The 19,228-nt window shown below is 40.2% G+C and overlaps 1 protein-coding gene across 3 annotated transcripts in view; it reads right to left on the reverse strand.

Annotated features, from left to right (window-relative positions):
- Positions 1 to 19,228, reverse strand: part of NRP2 (neuropilin 2) — a 146,769-nt gene that overhangs the window by 47,752 nt on the left and 79,789 nt on the right. For all 3 annotated transcript variants that reach the window (XM_051983716.1, XM_051983718.1, XM_051983717.1), the window contains exons 11-12: positions 14,152 to 14,268; positions 10,693 to 10,833 (exon numbers count right to left, since the gene is read on the reverse strand). In XM_051983716.1, the coding sequence (XP_051839676.1) occupies positions 10,693 to 10,833; positions 14,152 to 14,268 (258 nt within the window). The remainder of the gene's footprint in view (positions 1 to 10,692; positions 10,834 to 14,151; positions 14,269 to 19,228) is intronic.

Below are 19,228 nucleotides of genomic sequence, written 5' to 3' on the forward strand. Positions count from 1 at the left end.
AAAGCAGGACTATTATAGTTTCTTTTGTTTTAAATATCTTTCGATTAATAAAATCTAAGAGTTCCTCAGCTCTTTTGATACCCACACTACCCTACTGCCTCATAATGAAGTAAAAAACTCATCAGAGTCACTGATGTCTGCAAATTTTTGTCAGAAACAAAATCCATCCTCCTTGGACCCCTTAAGTCTTCTGACCCGGTTGGTCCCATTAAGCTCTAATTATCCTCCATAGTTTTTCCATTCAGTGATAGTAGGTGGTGGTACAGTCTTACACTAATATAGAATCTTGGGTTTGAAAAGAATCCCCAGAGATCGTGTAGTCCACCCCCTGCCTCCAGGCAGCTGTTCTTAAATATCCAAGGAAGCAGATGTTTACTCTTGGAGAAGGAGATTCCTCAGACTCATCATCTGTGCACTCTGCTGTCTAATAGCCTTCACCATGAGAACATTTCTTCTATCCAGCCACCATTTGTGCTGCTGTCATTTAAAATCCATTGCTTTTTCTCATTCTCTCCATGAAGGAGAACATCCGGTCTAGACCATCTCAATAGAGGGTGGGTATGGGAGAAAGAGGCAGGGCTGTCAAGTGTCTGACCACCTTAATCCTTCCAGCTGTTAGCTCTCCCACTCAAAATAAGGCTTCTCTTGAAACAAACTGTAAGCTCATTCCTTAATGAGGAATGTTCTCCTTTCTGTATTTGTATCCCCAATGCAATGCCTGGTACATGTGCTTAAATAAATGTCTTGTAATATGATTTGTGACCATTCACATAGGTAAAGGGAATTAAATCCTCCCCAGTCACAGACATAGATCTGGATCTAGAAAGGATCTTAAAGGCCATCTTGTCCAACTCTCTCAATTTACAGAAGAGTGGAAACCTAGGAAGTTTTAAAGGAACCTGCTCAAGTAATCTCTGACCCCAAAGCTGGTGCAATCTCCACTGGACCATGTGGATCTCTCTTCCCTTGTCCAGGAGAGGTGATCTTGGAACTTCAGAATTTCTGTTTTCTAGTCATTTGGTCATCTCTGTTAAACCATGTGTGTCCCACTTGTCTATTAAATGCTATGAGCTCTAGGGAAGAAAGATGATATGCAAATTTGAGGAATTAATAGAAGACATCAACCGAGCGCATGCTGGGTTGAAAAGTATCTCTTTCCTTTCACTAAGGGAGGCCAGCACTCATCCAAGGTCATAGTGAAAAGTAAATCTGAGGAGGAGTGGGGGAAATCCCAGTTCAATGTGACCTTGAGAACCAGTTTAATCTCAGAGATTTAACTAATTTTTAGAGTCTTTAAGTTTGGTATTTACTCTTGGGAGATTCTATTACACCATAGGACCTGTGAATGAGTGAGATTTGAAAAACCCTAAGATGTGGCTAACCAGGACTCAGTCAAATCCTAACAACTCTCCCAAAGAGCTTTAAGATTTACAAAATACATTCCCCACAAGTCTCCATGAGGTAGAGAGAGAATGTATTATGGTCCTCATTTTATAGGGGAGGGAACTGATGTCCATAAAAGTAGATTTTCTTGCTCAGGGTCACACACCTGGGAAGCATCAAGTATGCAATGCAAACTCAGGTTTCATGTCCAGTATTCAGGACCTGGGGGTGCTAAGAGGGCAAAGAGTATTCTTTTGAAAGAAGCAGGCACTTGATATTCTCCAGACTTTTTATGAGATTAGGAAATGGCTTTCGGAGGGACCGGTCAGAGATAAGCATGAATGTGATAAAGGAATAACTATATATTGAGGGCCAAAGGCTATATTCAATTTGTTAGGTTGGTACTTGGAGAATAATTGTGTGACCCAGTAAAGTCAGTATATGGAAGAGCAAGGTGTGAGGGAGTGAGTAAAGCTGGAATGAGGGTGATCTCCCATCTAGAGAGGAAAGGGAGGGGATTAGTCAATGCACAGCAAAGAAAGCAGCAGGCTCATAGCTCCAGCTGTGAACTAAGCCCTAAAGTGAGAAAAAAAGCATAAAGTTGGAAAAGGGCAAATCCCCATCCCAGGCTCTCCCTAACACATGCATGTCATGAAATCCCAACAAAATACAAAGTGGGATGCAAAAAAAAACTTCCCGATTCAATTTGTCTGGGAAATCATAGATTTCAGGGCTCCTCCTAATTCTAATTTGAAAACAGGGGGCCCAGAGTGGGCCTGGGGTATCATGACAGTGCATGACTGATACATGACAGCTCTTTCTACGGTCCCACACAGTCTCTTCAAAGGGATGCTCTGCTGGGCCCAGGGAGTGTTCAATAAATAACCTGTTGATTGAGTCGGAGAAAGGTAGGCATGAAATCAAAAGGGTCAATCTCCTAACTTGATAGGACTCAAAACAGATGTGTTAAGGAGCTCTACCAGAACAAGATAATTGTCAAGTTAAAGGAAAAAGCAGCATGCTTGAGCCCCACTGTTCTTGTAGCTAATGGTCCTTGTGCCATTAATGGACAGCTTCCAGCAAAGAAAGAACAATTGAAAGGAAATATGTGTAGCTGCTGAAATAAAGGAAGAAAAAACATCCCAGAGATACAATCCCTCTCCGTCAGGACCTGAAATACTTTGGAGGCATTCTCCTGGATCTCTGACTCAAAACATCTGTTGTTACCCATGACACCGTAAAAACAATCCCATGGGGATGGACAACAAAAGTTCACAAGGTCAGAGAGACATCTCAGAGGATGGGGCCATTCGAGCATTGTTAACCTGCTGCTGTTTCAAAATGTCTCAGGAATGGGGGTCTCTTGATATTTCACCTGGAGATTTATAGCTGCATCTGGTTCTGGTTGAATGAGAGCAGCACAAATACGTGACCCCTGCTGGCCTGATAGCAATGCAATCGATTGTGCTTGCATCTTACCAAATTCTCAGATAAATCACCAATCTGCTCCTCCTGGCTATTGGAAAGCCAAACACACCATCTGTCCAACACACACACATCTCCTGGCTAGCAACTTGCCCTCCTACTAGAGCAACCATCTGAAAGAATATTCATTCGATGCCACGGGAGAGGTAGTCTCTTCATATAGGTCATGGTTAAAACATGAATTAGCCCCTCAGCTGGCTTCTCCAGATCATTCTGCATTGGCCTAGGTCCCTAAATTAATATTCGGTTAAGGAAAACATTGACTCTGATGATCTCAGCAATATGTGTCCAAGGTTTTTCCAAAAGACTTGCTTCTCATTGAGAACTAATCATCTCAGGCTTGGTCTTCTGGGAATCTACAGCTGCTCTACTGCTATCTCATGTGGTAATTCCAGATTCATGACCAATACCTGTTTCTTATCCTCTCTTTCCTTTTCCTCACTGCTCCACATACTGGCAGGAAGCCCTGACCTTCAAGACCTCAGGCTAAGTAAAAGAATCCAAATTTTACCTGCTGGCTCTTCTGTGAAAATGAGGATATTTCACTCCCTGCCCTCTTCCTTACTAATTACTAATTACTACTTACAATGACTAATTACTAAGCTCTCCTGAGCTATTATTTTTATTTATATCTTTTGTTTTTATATCACATTCTTTTTTGAATCTACTTCTCCCCCATCCTACTCAGGCAACAAAGAATAAAAGAAAAAGTTTGAAAAAAAATCAGTTTGGCAAAACTAACTAGCACATTAAACAAGTCTGACACTATATTCAACATTCTATACTCACAATTCTTCACTTCTACAAAGGGGGAGAGAGAGTATACACTTGGTCAGTATGATTACTCAGTATTCTAGGTTCTAAAAAAAAAGTGTCAGAGTTGTTTTGTATGCTCTTTTCCTGGTTCTGCTTACTTTATTCTGTATTAGTTCACATGTCTTCCCATGCTTCTCTGGGTTCTTTATAGCTATAATTTTTAATGATATACTAATATTCCATCACATTCATGTACCACAATTTGTTTAGCCATTCCCAAGTTGATGAATCTTGATTCAAATTCTTTGTTATGACAAAAAAAATTGCTGCTCTGAACATTTTGGGAACTTTCCTACTAATATTCCATCACATTCATGTACCACAATTTGTTTAGCCATTCCCTAATTGATGAATCTTGATTCAAATTCTTTGTTATGACAAAAAAAAATGCTGCTCTGAACATTTTGGGGCCTTTCCTTCTGTCTTTGACCTCCTTGAGGTCATAAGTCTCAAAGTTCTCTTCCATTTTCAATTCAAACTACACAATGACCTTCTTTTAGACAAACCACTCCTGGTCTTTAGTGATCTACCAGTGTCTACTGCCTGCAAAACTGAACCCTTTGTATTTGAAGTGACTGTGCCCCAGCCAAACCACTAAACCACAATGGTGTCTTTGAAGGCAATTCAATCATCCCCACCCTGCCCCCCATCTAGTTTTTAGCTTGTCAGCCCCACCTGTGGAGATCTTCAGAACTTAGTTTGCCCACAGAGTCATGGCTAAATCACTGACAAAATCACACTAATTAGGAAACCACTTTCCTTACCTTGTGCATAAACACTATCCACCCATATCCACACTTAATTTTCTTGTACATAATTGTCAGGGTGAGTCATTCCCAGCTCTAACGAATCAATTCAATGGCCCAATCAGCTACTCAGTTCTTAGTCAAGACAACCTAAATAAGGAGCTAATGAGACAATTGCTTATATTTCCCAAGGGTATTAGGCCTCTGCAAATCCCACTTATAGAACAGTAGAATTCCTGAGTCATTCCCAGTTGAGTTCCATATTTGAACTTTGAAGCAAAAGGCCCTGTTCTTTCAACCCCTTCATGGAAAATATCATGACCCCGAGCTTGTCGGTTCATAATGAAACACTATTCCAAATGTCTCTGCCTCTGGTCGCCCTTCCTGTTAAGATGCTGAGTAATCTAAATGGAGTATTCCTATAAATCAAGTTTAAGAGAACATTTGATACATGAGGTTCCTCCAAGACTCACGTTTAGGGAGTCTCTGCTGAGCTGTTTTATTCCTCTAAAGATGACCAAAATGGATCCAATCTCGCTTGATACTTGTTATTGCTATACCTCTTTATCTTGACCATTGACACATCCCGATTTAACAGGTCCTTCTATCTTCAGATACTGACAACTAAAATTTCTATAGCACATTCAAGTTAAAATCAATTCAATTCTCCACGTTTTGTTAAGCACATACTACATGGAAAGCACAGTGTTAGCCACTGGGATTGCAAAAACGTTAAGCAAAGAAAAGAAAAGAAAAAACATTAATAGTAAAAACAAAAAAAAAAGTAACACAGAAGAAAGGAAAGAAGAAAGGAAGAAAAAATTTCTGACTTCAGAGATATAGTCTAATGGGCAATATAATATGTAAACAGATAAATCAATTTAATTTTAAGGAAGAAAAGATAAATAAGAACTAGAAGATTTTACAGATGAAGATACTGAAATTCAGAGAGGTAGAGATCCATGATCACACAGCTACTAAGTGGAACTCGAATCCAGGTCTTGTTGCCTCTCATAATAAGCCCTGCACATGGAACCCTGTAGTATATGTGGCTTTCTTCACATGAAGGTTCTCAACAAATGCCTAGTGCCAGCATTTTCACCAGCAGCACCACAAAACTGATATCCACCTCCAACTCCCAAGAGAGAAGCGCATTTCCCCCAATTACTTGCTTCTTGGTTTACACTAAAGCAAACAGGAGCTGTCCCGATATGATCCACAAGGAGGATAAATGGCTGTGACCTCTCATTTGGATATCTCTGAGACTCCCCATATCATGCAGAGGAATTCTTTCTTCATCCCTTGGAGACTCAAACCTGATCTTGTAGAAAATACTGTAAACTGTCTCATGAAGAATTCTGTTTACGGATGGGAAGCCTGAGAAAGTCTGTAGGAAATATGTTGTCTCTGAGGAACATGAAAATTGAAAGGATTTCTGTATGCTATCACTTCCACAAAACACAGGAGGACAGATGTGTCATTCCAAAGTTCAGAGGAGTCAACGAATATTCATTCAGCAAACACTCATTAAACACCAGCCATGGCGGGGATCACTGCTGAGTGCTAGGGGAAATACTAAGTTTAGATGCCTTTTTGTAGCTTATGATTTTGAAACTCCTGTGAATGAGACTAGCTTCCCTCTCACTAATGGGGGTCATGGAATTGCTAACAAGGGAATGAAATGGAGAAAAATCTCAGCAACTCAGAGTACAAACACAAAGCTTTAAAACCAAAAAATTGAGTGGACTGAGAATGTATTTGTTGGAAAACAAAAACCAGACCAATAAAATCAGTAGGCATTTTGTCATCTGGGTAGCACAGTGGATGGAGTATCGGGTCCATCTGGTAACTGCATCTAGCAGACCTGAGTTCAAATGTGGCCTCTGACACTTACTATCCTTTGCGTGCCTCAGTGACCTCATCAGTAAAATGGGGATAATAATAGCACCTTCTACCTCCCAGGATTGTGGTAAGGATAAAATGAGATCATATTTGTAAAGTTCTTTGCAAATCTTGAAGCTCTACAGAAATGTTGGCTGTTATTAGTCAGCCTTGTGTAGCAATCACCACTGACAGAAAAAGACTTAAAAGGAAAAAAAAGAAAAGGAAAAAAAAATCATAGGGAACAACTAAACCAGAAAATATCTAAGGAATTTAAGTAGTTTCTACAGACACTTCTAATCAAATATCCTGTGGATGATGTTTCAACATGGCCGTTCCCCCTTTCTTTCCTTTGCTCTCACTCCACTGACTCCTTGTGATACTTGATTGGAGTCTCTCCTCCCTCACCCCCAACAAAGTTCATTATTTTAATTTACCTATTTAATAGAAGTGGGGGGGGGCAGGAAAGGGGGACATATGGTGCACATCTCTTAAAGAGGCAGAATGTTCCCTCCTCTCGTTTGTGAAGTGCAAAAGTGTTTGATAACATAGCAAAGCTTTCAGGTTTGACTTGTAGGGTGCCAGCAACTTTGAACTCCATTAGCATTTGCCCTGCCCCTAAACTAAGCACAGCTGTTTCCTTTCTCCCAACTGCTTACCCTTGGGGCTTTTTTCTTTTCTTTCTTTTTTTTTTTTTTCTTTTCAAGAAGAAAAGACCACCCCCGGAACAGAAAAGGCTTTCTATCTTCTCTCACTTGAAATCTGACAGTGAGTTTTATAAGAAGAAGGGAGGTACAAAGAGTGCCCAAAAAAGGATGAGAAAGCAGAGGGAGTGAACATGGGAATGTTGTTATGGTTTCTTCTCTCCTCCCCTGTGTGGGTTACTAACCCCTCTTCTCCAAACTTTGGGGATTGTGCTTAGAAGATGGAACAGGAAAATAATTATTTTCCTTCCTAATTTCTTAAGGCAGGAACAACATCAGACTTAGTAGTTCCTTATGGTTGAACTCTCTTTCTGAACCTTCCTCTCGGCCATATGTTGGACTTCTGCCCAAACTGCGAGCTTGCTCGGAAAGGCCCCCCAAACCACAGGGTATAATGAATCAGAACGAGTGAAGACAAGGGCTAAAATTCCCAACCAGTAGCGAAATTCCGTCGACAGGGCCTTCAGGTGAGGGGCAACAGCTGGACGTAACGGAAGAAGAAGGGGAGGTGATGAAGGAAAGGCTGGAGTGACAGAGTCATGAGGAAGTCCCCAAGGTCCCGCTATCTGAAGAGAAATTGGCTCTTATTCAAGGACTGATGGACTAAGACCTAATTAGTAAAGGGAGATGGGGCCGGAGCTCAGAGAGGACTTGGATGCCATGTTGATGAATAATAGCAGTCTCATTAAGAGACCTTATTCACAGGCCACAGGACACAATGACAAAAGTCCTGGTTTCGTAGCCAAAAGACTAGGCTTCCAATCTTGTCATTATCATGGGTAAGTCACCTAACTTGACAAAGCTCAGTTTCCTCCTTTGTAAAAAAGAAGGGGTGGAGGGAAATTGGTCTTTAAGATTCCTTCCAGGTCTAAATCGACGATCCCATGAACCGGTATATTTTACCACACTGAACGTGACCCAGGTTTGCATTCCTTCTTCACCGGACTTGGAGAAACTGACCTCAAACTCACCCTGCTGCCCCCCTCACACATGCACACCAAGCTTGGCTCCTTTACATTTGGAAAAGGGGGAAAGGGGAGAGAGATGGCCAATTAATTGGTGAAAGTCTCAAGGGAGAGGAAATGAAATGAAAAATCTAGTCTGGGTTATAAAAATAAGTATTTTTTTTCCTACTTGCAGGAGGCTCATTATATTAATTAAACATTATTACAGTGAGTGAGATGGGGGAGGGTTATTAAGTCTGGGACTGGGTAAGTGTTCTCTCCTGTTGCCTGAGGCCCTGATGATTTTCAGATATTAATCTTCCAGAGCACTCAAATGCTGAAGAGATAAACACTTGAAATACAAAAATGTTTTTCTCTGCAACAGACACTGTGATCCGATGGGAAAGCAGGCACAGATACACAGGATGCTACACCGTCTATGCTCACCACAAAGCATCTGTCCTCAAGATAATGGTCCCTCCATGAGTGAATGAGATCCAGATAGCGGAGGAGAGAAGGAAGGGGTGCTTGAATACCAGCCCTGGGCAGTGGGTGCTTTTTTGGAAAAAAGCAGTCAAACCCTCATTATTTTCCCTCTACCTCTTCCATCCTGCCAGTGCCACTTGTCATGCTGTAGTTCAAGGGGGCCTGCATTCTCTTTTATCTTTAAATACTAAGGGAGACAAAAGTAGGGCACAGCTATTGATGAGGCCTGATGGGACTACTGAAAGAAAAGAAAGCAAAAGAAGGAAAGAATGAAAGAAAGAGCAAAAGAGAGAGAAAAGAAAAAAAGGGAAAACTGAAAGAGCAAAAGAAAGAAAGAAAGCAAAAGAGAGAAAGAAGAAAGAAATGAAGGAAAAGATAAAAGAGAGCAAAAGAAAAAGAAGAAATGAAGGAAAGAGTGAAAGAGAGCAAAAGAAAAAGAAGAAATGAAGGAAAGAGTGAAAGAGAGCAAAAAAAGAAGAAAAGGATGAAGAAAAGAATGAAAGAGCAAAAGAGAAAAAAGGAAAAAAGAAGGTAAGTAAAAGAAAGAACAAAAGAGAGAAAGAAGAAAGAAAAGAAAGAAATGAAGGAAAAAGTAAAAGAAAGGATAAAAGAGAAAGAGAAGGAAAAAAGGAAGAGAGAAGAGAAATAGATTTCCTAACTTCAAAGAGCTATATTCTACTGAGGTCTAAGGGAAGGAGGCAAAGGAGGGGGAAAAGAGAAGGGCAGAAGATAAAAAGAGTCAAAGTGAAAAAAAAAAAAGGAAAAAAGAGAAGGGACCAGCTGTAGAAAATGCCATTTAACTTGAGGTCAATAAATCCCAAGATATGGATATTTTGGATCCATTATGTAGTCAATCCAGTATGTGGATAGATTTCAAGGGATCCATGAACTTGAATGGGGAAAAATTATATCCTTATTTCAATATAATTATTTTCCTTTGAATCATCCATATTTGATTTTAAATGCATAAAAATCATCCTGAGAAGATGATCAGAGGCTGCAGCAGATTGTATGTATGACATACAAGAAAGGTTAGGAACCTCTCCAAGACAGAAGGAGCTCAAGTACTGGTTGTTCCTCTCTGGTTTCATTCCCTTAACAGCCTCTTTCTCTCCTTTAGTTACCAATACAATCTGTTCCCCAACCCTTCACCTTCAACTTCTTCCTTTTTTTCTTGTTGGCTCTTTCCCACTTTAATTTTCATGTTTCCCTGGGCTCCAAATCCCTCTCTAGTGCAGCTCCAGCCACTTTCCTATATTTTGGTCTATGTGATAGCTTACATGGTTTCTATTTCTATGGCCTAATTGTGAACCAAAGGAACTGATGCTCATCTACTAAAAGATGTGAAAGCAAAGTGAAAAGAAACAAGAGGAAGACGAAGAGAAGCAAAAAGACACATTTGTAAAAATTGCCCTTCAAAAAAAAAAAAGAGAGAGAGAAAGGCTTAATAATGTTTCAAGGAACAACAATGGCCTTATCAAGGCAAATTGCTAAACCACTTTGCTAGACACATAGTAGTCATTAGAACATTTCAGTCCAACCCCCTTTTCCCCCATAAGACAAGAGTAACCTTAGAGCAATCTCTGTCAGCCTGGAGGGCACCATTCACTGAAGGGGTCAGGGGTCAGTTTTAAGGGGTTTGCTGAGAAGGGTCTTGCAAAGCTGTCAAATGTTGGCAGTGGGAACCTGCCTGATACATTCCATAGTGGGTCTAGCTCCTTTTGCTTTTTGTACCATTTCTGTACTCCCTCTCTCCCTCCCTTCCTTCCTTCCTCCTTCCTTCCTTCCTTCCTTCCTTCCTTCCTTCCTTCCTTCCTTCCTTCCTTCCTTCTCCTTCCTTCTCCTTTTCTTCCTTCTTCTTTCCTTCTTTCCCCTTCTTTCCTTCCTTTCCTCCCTCTTTCCTTTTTTCCTTCCTTCTTTCTCTCCCCTTCTTTCCTTCCTTTCCTCCCTGCTTCCTTTTTTCTTTCCTCCCTCCTTCCCTCCTTCTCTCTTACTTCCTTTCTTCCTTCTTGTCTTGCCTCTCTTTGTTCTTTCCTCCTCTCAAATGCCCACACTTGTGGTTATGCTGTAATCCCAAGCATGAGTTAGGGCAGTCTGGGGTGAGGGACCAAGGACCACTTGGCAAGTTTTCATGGAGACTGGATGCAGGGGATGGATTTGGGACCTTACAAGATGATGACTTTAGGATGAAACATTTGAAGAATCTCTTTATCATGGCTTCCATCTTTAATTCCAAGTCAGGCTTACCTGAGGGAGCACTATCAATGGGACTTGAACTGCCAGTCCAGGTGCTTGTAAGCCACTTTTCATGGTCATAGAGCCAACCACAGCTTTCCTCCATGAAATCAAAGTTGCAGTTGAAGCCTGGTGGAGGCTGAAAATCTTTATCTAAGAGAGAAAGATAAAGCAAAGAACGGATCAGTGACACAGGGTTCCTAGAATATTCATGGTAGTGCTTTTAAAAGATTTGGTAAATCCTAAGTGGGAGGAGAGAGATCCACCCTGCTTATTCATTTAATTGATCATCAGTTCTTCAGAGCAGCTTTGGGTCCTGTTCTTACCAGGACTGGGTGCTAAATCTGTCACTAGTTCCCATGGTAAGTAAATATTAATGAGGGCCCCAAATGCCTTCAAAGCCTTTATTCAGCCCCTCCCATCCATATCTAAAAGCAGATAGATGCTCAAATGTTTCCTTTCCTAAATACCAGAATGCCTCAATTGTAGTCTGGCTTTCCCAAGGTATTATCTCAACTCCTGCCAACCTGGTTCTAATATATGATGGAGCAGACCATTGGCACCAGGACAGCTGAAGATGTTTGCCCTCGTGGAAAGGGGCACTGAGGAGAAAGTGATCTCATGGTTGAGGAAAATGGGGAAGTTCCTGTTTATCTCCCTTTGGTATTTGTCTAACTGTAGAAAGCCAGAGCAGAAAGCTTCTTATCCCTGCAGTGAGCTATGACAGGAAAGGCAGCTTGGCACAAATAAGGAACTTGTGAATTCTATAGCAGCAGCAGCAGGAAAATACTGCAGTTGTTTAACAAAAAAGGATGGGGAGGGGAAGGGGAGAAGATCCAGTGACATATTTAAAAAAAAGTGTTGGGCCAGCCAGAAATTGGATTTAGAAACACTGTGAGATACCCCTCCGTTTGCACCTTGGGCAGTGAGGGGGGGGTGGTTATGTTAACAGATCACAGTCTAAAAGAGGTAGAATTGGAAAAGACTTCAAAGGCATCTAGTCCAACCCCCTCCTCTTATGGATAAGGAACCGAGGCCCTTGGAGGTTCATTGATTTGGCCAAGAGCACACTGGTAGTATCAGAAGCTGTCCTTCTGAACATTACACCAAGCTGGCCAAGTGAAGGGAGGCTTTCCTCTTCCCTCTCTTCAGAAAATGTCCAGCAAGTCCTCTGCCCCATTATTTTTTAGTCATCAGAATGCCAAAAAGCAGGAAAATGGACAAACTGGCTTCTTAAACTCTTCCCTAACTTCAGGATTCTAGTTTATACATAGGTAGGTATTACATTACAGGAGACAGAGACAGAGACTGGGAGGGAAAAGAAGAGGGAGAGGAAGAGGGAGAGAGAAAGGGAGAGGGGAGAGGAGAGGAGAGAAGAGAAGAGAGAAAAACTTGAAGTTACAGTCCTGTCTGGGCTACTCAACTTCCAAAGATAGAGCAAAAGCTGTTGAGGGTTAACAGTGTGGAGGAAATAAGGTGTTGGGGAAGGGAAGCTAAAAAGCCAGAGAGGCAAAGCTCTTAAGGAGGTCACAAAGTGACTTATAGGGAGTTCTAAAATGAGTAGCTTATTGAAACTAATTGCTTTGCCACGGTAGAGTAGGTTAGGGTAAAGATGCTTGGGATCATGTCATAGGGGAAAGGTCACTCCTGATCCCAGAGACAGAAGATAGATGGTGATCACAACTTGTTTGCAACTTTTCCCTCTCAAAATAGGATACTTAAGGCTGGCTCTCCCTCTGGCCAAAATTAGCATTAGTTGGAAAGTAACACATGGCAATCATTAAGGGAGCAGCAACCTGTGGTTTGGAAGAGACAGCCAGTGCTCTGCATTGCCCCACCCCACCCCCAACCTCCTTTCAATTTTTGAACTTTTTTCGCTTTCAAAATAGAGAGTAATTCAATATACCATAATTTGCCTCCTATTTCTATGTGTATACACAGTATATCAAGAACAAAAGTCTACATCTTTTTCAAAAGAGAGACTGAGAGATGGAAAGAAGGAGGAAGGGAGAGAGACAAAGAGACAGAGACACAGAGAGACATAGAGAGAGAGAGAGAGAGAGAGAGAGAGAGAGAGAGAGAGAGAGAGAGAGAGAGAGAGAGAGAGAGAGAGAAAGAGAGAGAGAAAGGAGAAATACTCAAAAACAATTATATTAATCATAGTATATAATGTCAATAATATAATATAATGTCAATTATATTAATCATAGAAATTCAGCTGCAGCACTCTTGAAATGTCCTTCTGATTGTCATTTAGATAGAAAATTCCTCTTAAAACAAGCTCACTCCACTAATCCAATATTGTATATCAATTCATTATGCTTTTCACTCAAGCTATCCTAAACATATCCTGGAAGATTCCTAATTCTCCCTTTCTTCTCAACAAAGCACACACAAAAACTTAAATTCATTAATATGCCAAAATTCTGTAATAAAATTATTCTGACCAATGGCTTTCCTCCTTCCTCCCCCCTCAAAAAAAACCCCATAAACAAAAGTGCATTCCCTAAAGCATGTGCATTAAATTATCATTTTCAATCACATAACTTCAGCATTTATTATTGGCTTTCTTCCCATTTTTTTGATCCTTTTCTTTAAAAAAAAAAAAGGTCCAGTTGATCAGAGTAGTATCTCTTACTGTCCAAAGGCTGAGCTAGCAGAATTGGGAGATTTCATAATCCTCCTACTAAGCTTATAAAAACCATCTTTACATCTCCATCACTTCCCAAGTCCCTGCTCCAATCTTCCTTCATTTCATTTAATGAACATTTAGTAATGATCAGTAATTTACTGTAAATTGAGGCTGTCAAAGCTTTAAAATCTAGCCAAAAATGCCAGATGTTCCAAAATTTGTGGTTTATTAGGAATGTCCTCGAGCTTAGTGACCTTATGCGTATGATTTAAAATGTGTCTCATTTTCAGGCTCTGCCAATTACTGTCTTTAACTGAGACATACTCAGAAGACCCCAAAATGGAACATAAATTCTCCATGTGAACTGTCAGATCCAAAAATAGATGATCCTTTACTTTTGAAAAACAACAACAACAATAATACTTGGGGGTACTTTTCCAAATTTCTACCTCTCTTTTTCTGACTTGCTTTAAGCTGTTTTTGAAATATAAACACACATGAAATTCTTAGGAGGATCACACCAATTTCTACTAGAATCAATGACACTGTGCTTTCTTCAGGCAATGTCTATGATATAAAGTGAAGTAGACATTAGACAAGCACCTAGTTAATTTAATCAATAGTTAAATTATCATCCCTATTCCCCTTCTCTATCTCTAAAATGAGTTTGGTTCTTCTAGTTGCTGAGTGGATTTGTTGGAAAAAATATGTCACGATTGTTTGCAAAATTGAACCATGGAAACAATTAACTGATGAGGCAAGTAGGTAGGAACTCTGCAAATTTTGACTTCTCTCAGGATAGGAGTCATCAGGTATCTGGCCTGACCTTGGACACTTACCATCTTCAGCACTGCAGTTTTCGCCACAATCCGTGGTTTCCTCATCTGTAGGATACTGGGTGGTTGTCTCTTCATTCTTCAAAGTTGGTCTTAGGGTTTCTACTGTGGGTCTTGTATCTGTGGAAAGAAAATACAAGAGGAATGAATTACTTAGTTGTCCTGCTGCTGGAGGAAGCCAAAGAAAAAGTGAAATGTCTTCCTGGCAGGAATAGGTATAGAATTTGAGTAATTTCTAAAGTTTGTTTTATTTATGATATCAATCAATTAGCAAATATATATATTGAGTGCCTCTAATGTGCTAGATACTATCCTAGGCATCAGTGATGCAAAGACAAAAGCAAAAGTCCCTTCCTTGAAGGAACTATATCTTATTAGGGGAGAGCATGTACGTATTCAAATATCTAGGTAAGTACAAAAAGATACTTGTGGGGAGAAAGCACTAGTAACTGGAAGACTAATGCAGGCTCAGCTTTGAAGAGAATTATGGTTTCTAAAAGAGGGAGTATCAGGCAAGAGAGGCAGTCTGTGCAAAGGCATGGAGAGGAGAGATGGAGTGTTGCTCATGAAGAATATTAACAATGTCATTTCATTGGTTGAGCAAAGTACATAAAGGGGAGCAATGTATAATAATATGTGTTAGATTGTAAATTCCATAAAGGCAGGGGTTATAGCTTAACTCTGTAGTGCTCTCAGTACATTATACATATTAAGTGCTCAATAAATGTTTGGGGGGTAGGAAGCATATAAATTGTTTCATCCTCTGAATAAAAAGCTTCTTGTGGGCATATATAGCAATCCTCCCCCTACCCACCATTTATCTAGAAATCAGACTTCTGACAACCCCCACTATAATGCAGAATTCAAATTAGAATTCTGAAAAGCAAAGGACTTTTGACCTGTGAAAATAGTTATTACAAAAGCCTTAAAACAATTCCTGTCATTATTAAGTTCTTATTAACTGCTTTTTCATCCATTCATGGGTTTTTAAAAATTCATTTTGCTCTGTGGAAAGGTCAATCACCCAGGGCTAAACAATATAATAAATGTTTACAATAATGACCCTGAATCATGAAATCTGTCTAAGAAGGCAGGAAAGCATGTAAAATGCATATAGTTTAGAAGATTTCTATTTAAACAGTTTAATAAAAAGTTTCTTGTTTAATAAATTAAGCTTCAATTATACTAAAATTCATCTTATTAGTTTTTATTTTAAAAAACAATATTTATTTGGTGCTTGTTATTGCACAAGGTATTGTACTGGAAATTTAATAGGGATATTCAAAGCTAAATAGGACAAAATTGCTGCAACCTGGGTGTTTATAATCTAATAGAAGATACATGCCATGTGTGCAAATAACTCAATACAAAATGAACCATGCATATAAAAGATATAAAAGTGAAAATGGAATTCATAGAAGGGAAATATCACTTTTCACAGGGAAATACCAGAAGGCTTCATGGAAGAGATGACATATGATCTAGCCCTTGAAGGTAGGATTTTAATAGGCAGAGCTATCAGGTAAGGGCACATCCCCAAAATAAAGGACAATGTGAATAAAGGTATGGTGGGGGGAAAGTTCAACTTTGGTTGACTTCAGAGTATGCATTTGGAAATTGTGTGAGATAATACTGGAAAGACAGAGTGAAGTCAGATACTAGAAGGAAACGCACAAAAGAGCTTTTGGTAGGTAACATGGGGTCCAGAATGTTTTTTGAGCAAAGGAATGATATCAATGTTATAAAGAAATGTTCAAGATGATAACAGTGGGTAGGATAGATTGATGGGACTGAAGAATGAAAAGAAAGGGGAAAGAGACTACTCAGGAGGTTGGTATATAATCCAAGTAAAGGGAAGAGACGTAATTAGGAATACTAGCATCTGGGACAAATTGATTTGTATGGAGAGTAGAGGAAGCATTCCTAAGAAAATCCAGACTATGTTCCTTCAAGAGGTTGGAGATATGAAAGAAAAGAGACAAAGCAAGAAGTTCTATGAGAAATAATCTGACCATAGCAATGTTAGGAGAGACACAATCCATCTTCTTCCTTTTCTATCCAAAATCTCACAGGCTGAAACCTCATTCCCTTTCCTTCGGCAAGACCAGACTGTCTACCTCCCCAACTCTTATTGAGGGAGGGGCTATAGTGAAGGTCTAAGTGGGGTGCTTTCTGGGTCACAGTGTGTAGCAACCAGATACCTTAGATGTTAACACCTGGAGCATAATATCTTGTGCTAATTATGGCTCTAAGGAAAAGTAACAAGAACCTGAAATAGATGGGTGATCATGGGAATGGAAATGAGTTACTGTGGTTGAAGAATCAATAAGACCTGATCAATAAGTGGCCACACTGATTGGGTGTGAAGCTGAAGGAGATGGAAGAAAAAGACATCTAAGTGACTAGGAGAATGGTAGTGCCTTGAAGAGAAGATGAGCAGATTGGGAGTTAGTTTTCTAAAGAATTTAAAAAAATTTTTTTAAAAATGACTATATATATAAACATATATGTGGGTGCACATATAAACACATACATACATATGTTTCACCAATTGAACCCATCTCCAATAAGTTTATCTGGACCATAAATGTCAAAGTCACAAACAAATCCAGACAACCTGTACCTGCCCTGACTTAACCAGGCACTGTTAGCTTATTTGCCACAGTTGTGTGGACTAAACTTTAGTTTAAGGGAACAGAGTGTCCGCTTTTTGGGCACCTCCTCGGAAGCCAAAAACATTTGAGGGCTATGTTATTATTTAGAAAGTAAGTTCCTTGAGTACAGGGAATGAATTATTTCTCTCTTTTTATCCCAAGCACTTAGTACAGTGTCTGGCAAGGAGTACTTGCTGAATAAATGATCATTAATTGATTGATAGTTGGGGGGAGGGGCTCTTGCAACAAATGGTTTTGATGTGATATCTTCACATAGAAGTTGGTCCAGTGTACGGCACTCCTCCCATTTCTAGGAAGATTCCTTTGCTCTGTTATTTAGGATCAATAATAACTAACATTCATGCTACACATTTAGGTTTACAAATACGTTAACATCTCATTTAATTCTCAAAGCAATCCTGTGAGATAAGTAAGGTAGATGGTATAGTGGTTAGAGCACCTGACTTGGAATCAGGATAAACCTGAATTCAAATCTCCCCAGACACTTAAGTGCTATGTGACATTCATCATCTACAAAATGAAGATTAAAATAGCACCTACTTCCTAGAATTGAGCATTTTGCAAACCTTAAAATTTTCTTTCTTGGTCTCTCTGTGTCTCATCTGTATCTCTGTATCTTTCTCTGTCTCTATGTGTCTGATTGTCTCTTTCTTCCTGTTTCTTTCTCTGTTGCTCTCTCTCTCTCTCTCTCCACACACACACACACACACACACACACACACACACACACACACACTTTCCCTGTTTGATAGATGAAGAAACTGAGGTTGACCAAAGCAAATGACTTGTCTAGTTTCTGAGACAGGATTTGAACTCACAGCTTCCTGATTATAAACCTAGCTAGCTCTTTATCCACTTAGCTGCTTATGTTCTGATCCTTTGTCAAACATCCTTCAGGATATGATTTAATAAATGCTAGGAGCTGAAAGAAATCACTAAATACTTGGAATGGTTTTTCATGCCTGGCTTCCCCTTCTTTTAGTTGTTAATGCCGGGCACATAAACCTTTCTGTTCTTTTCAGCATTTGCCTCTTGCTCACAGCAAATACCAAATAACCTCAGAGCTTTCTCATTTGTAAGCTCAAATTTGTTACCGACTTCAGACTGAGTCTTGAAGCAAAAAGACGATAAATAGTTTTATTAAAAAAAAAAAACAACAGGTGAAAGTGATGTGTCCAATAACCTGTCCCTAGCTGATCCCAAGACATTATCTGATTGGTTATCATTTACAGGGTGGGATGAAAAGACACTGTGATTTAGGGCAGAGTGACAGCTGGGAGGGAACTCAGAAAAGGGAACAGACCACATGGGCCAGGGAAATCAATCCCTAAAATGGTCAAGAGAGCCAAATGTGTAGAGATGATTGGCACAGATGATGGAGAAAAACAAAAGGGAGGGTGGGAACACAATTTGTGGTTGTGAAAAGGAAAGAGAGGATACGTCAGGTTCTCTTCTCCACTGTCCCAACCATGTCTGACGTCTGTCCCGTCTGGGGACAAGGGAGCCACTGCCCATCAAACGGTGAAGTTGTTGAACAATTGAAACCAGATGTGTGTAACTTCAAAGTCAGAAGAGTGGTCACAGGGTAAGACTTTTCCAGCTGTGATCTTCTGAGGAAGGAGGTCGGCAGGGCTTTGAAATCAGAAGCTTGTCGCTGACCAGTCACCAGTGTAATTGAGGGGTGGAGGAAAGAGGAGGAGGGGGAGGGATGGAGACCACTTGCCACTGGGCAGCTGGTTGTAAACAGAGTTCCAGTTCCAAGATATACGAGCATCTTCCTGCCTGGCTCCATAAATGAAGTCATCATATGTCAATGAGAGAGATTCTATTTTGCACACATGAAAACTAGTACCAGAGGACTTAGAGGTAGAGCCACAAGATAGATTCATCTCCATCTTCTGTGACATGTAGGGATATATATTCCCAAGAGAAATGACTTTGTGGGATTTTCCTTTAATTTGAGGATGAGGGATAATAACAAGAAGCCTGATACCTATCCTAGACCACTCTGTAGGTATTCTCCTTTGGGGTTTTTCTTACAGAAGCAGTCTAGTATTTTATACAGTACTTTTACCCCTAATTGCTGAAAGATTTCACTCAGCCTTCCCAACATTCTTACTAGAGTAGAAGGAGACAGGTAGGACACAGGCCAGGAAAACTGAGGCACTGCGATACCCAGCTTAGAGTAGGTAATGGGAACATCTAAGCCCGACTATACGCCATGTCCTGACAGTACCTGGAATCTACTTAGCCTCAGAAAGTTGTAACTTAAACCTTCCCTTTGCTCTAGCTAGACTGAGCCCCTTTTGGCAGACAGGGAAAAAGAGAGCCTAAGATCTAGTGCCAGCCTTGGGGGAACAGGGTGTGGCCAGAGCCAGAGAAAAGGAGGGGATGGGTACACTTGC

Source organism: Antechinus flavipes, chromosome 3, assembly GCF_016432865.1.
Source record: "Antechinus flavipes isolate AdamAnt ecotype Samford, QLD, Australia chromosome 3, AdamAnt_v2, whole genome shotgun sequence".
In the NCBI taxonomy this organism is placed as follows: domain Eukaryota; kingdom Metazoa; phylum Chordata; class Mammalia; order Dasyuromorphia; family Dasyuridae; genus Antechinus; species Antechinus flavipes.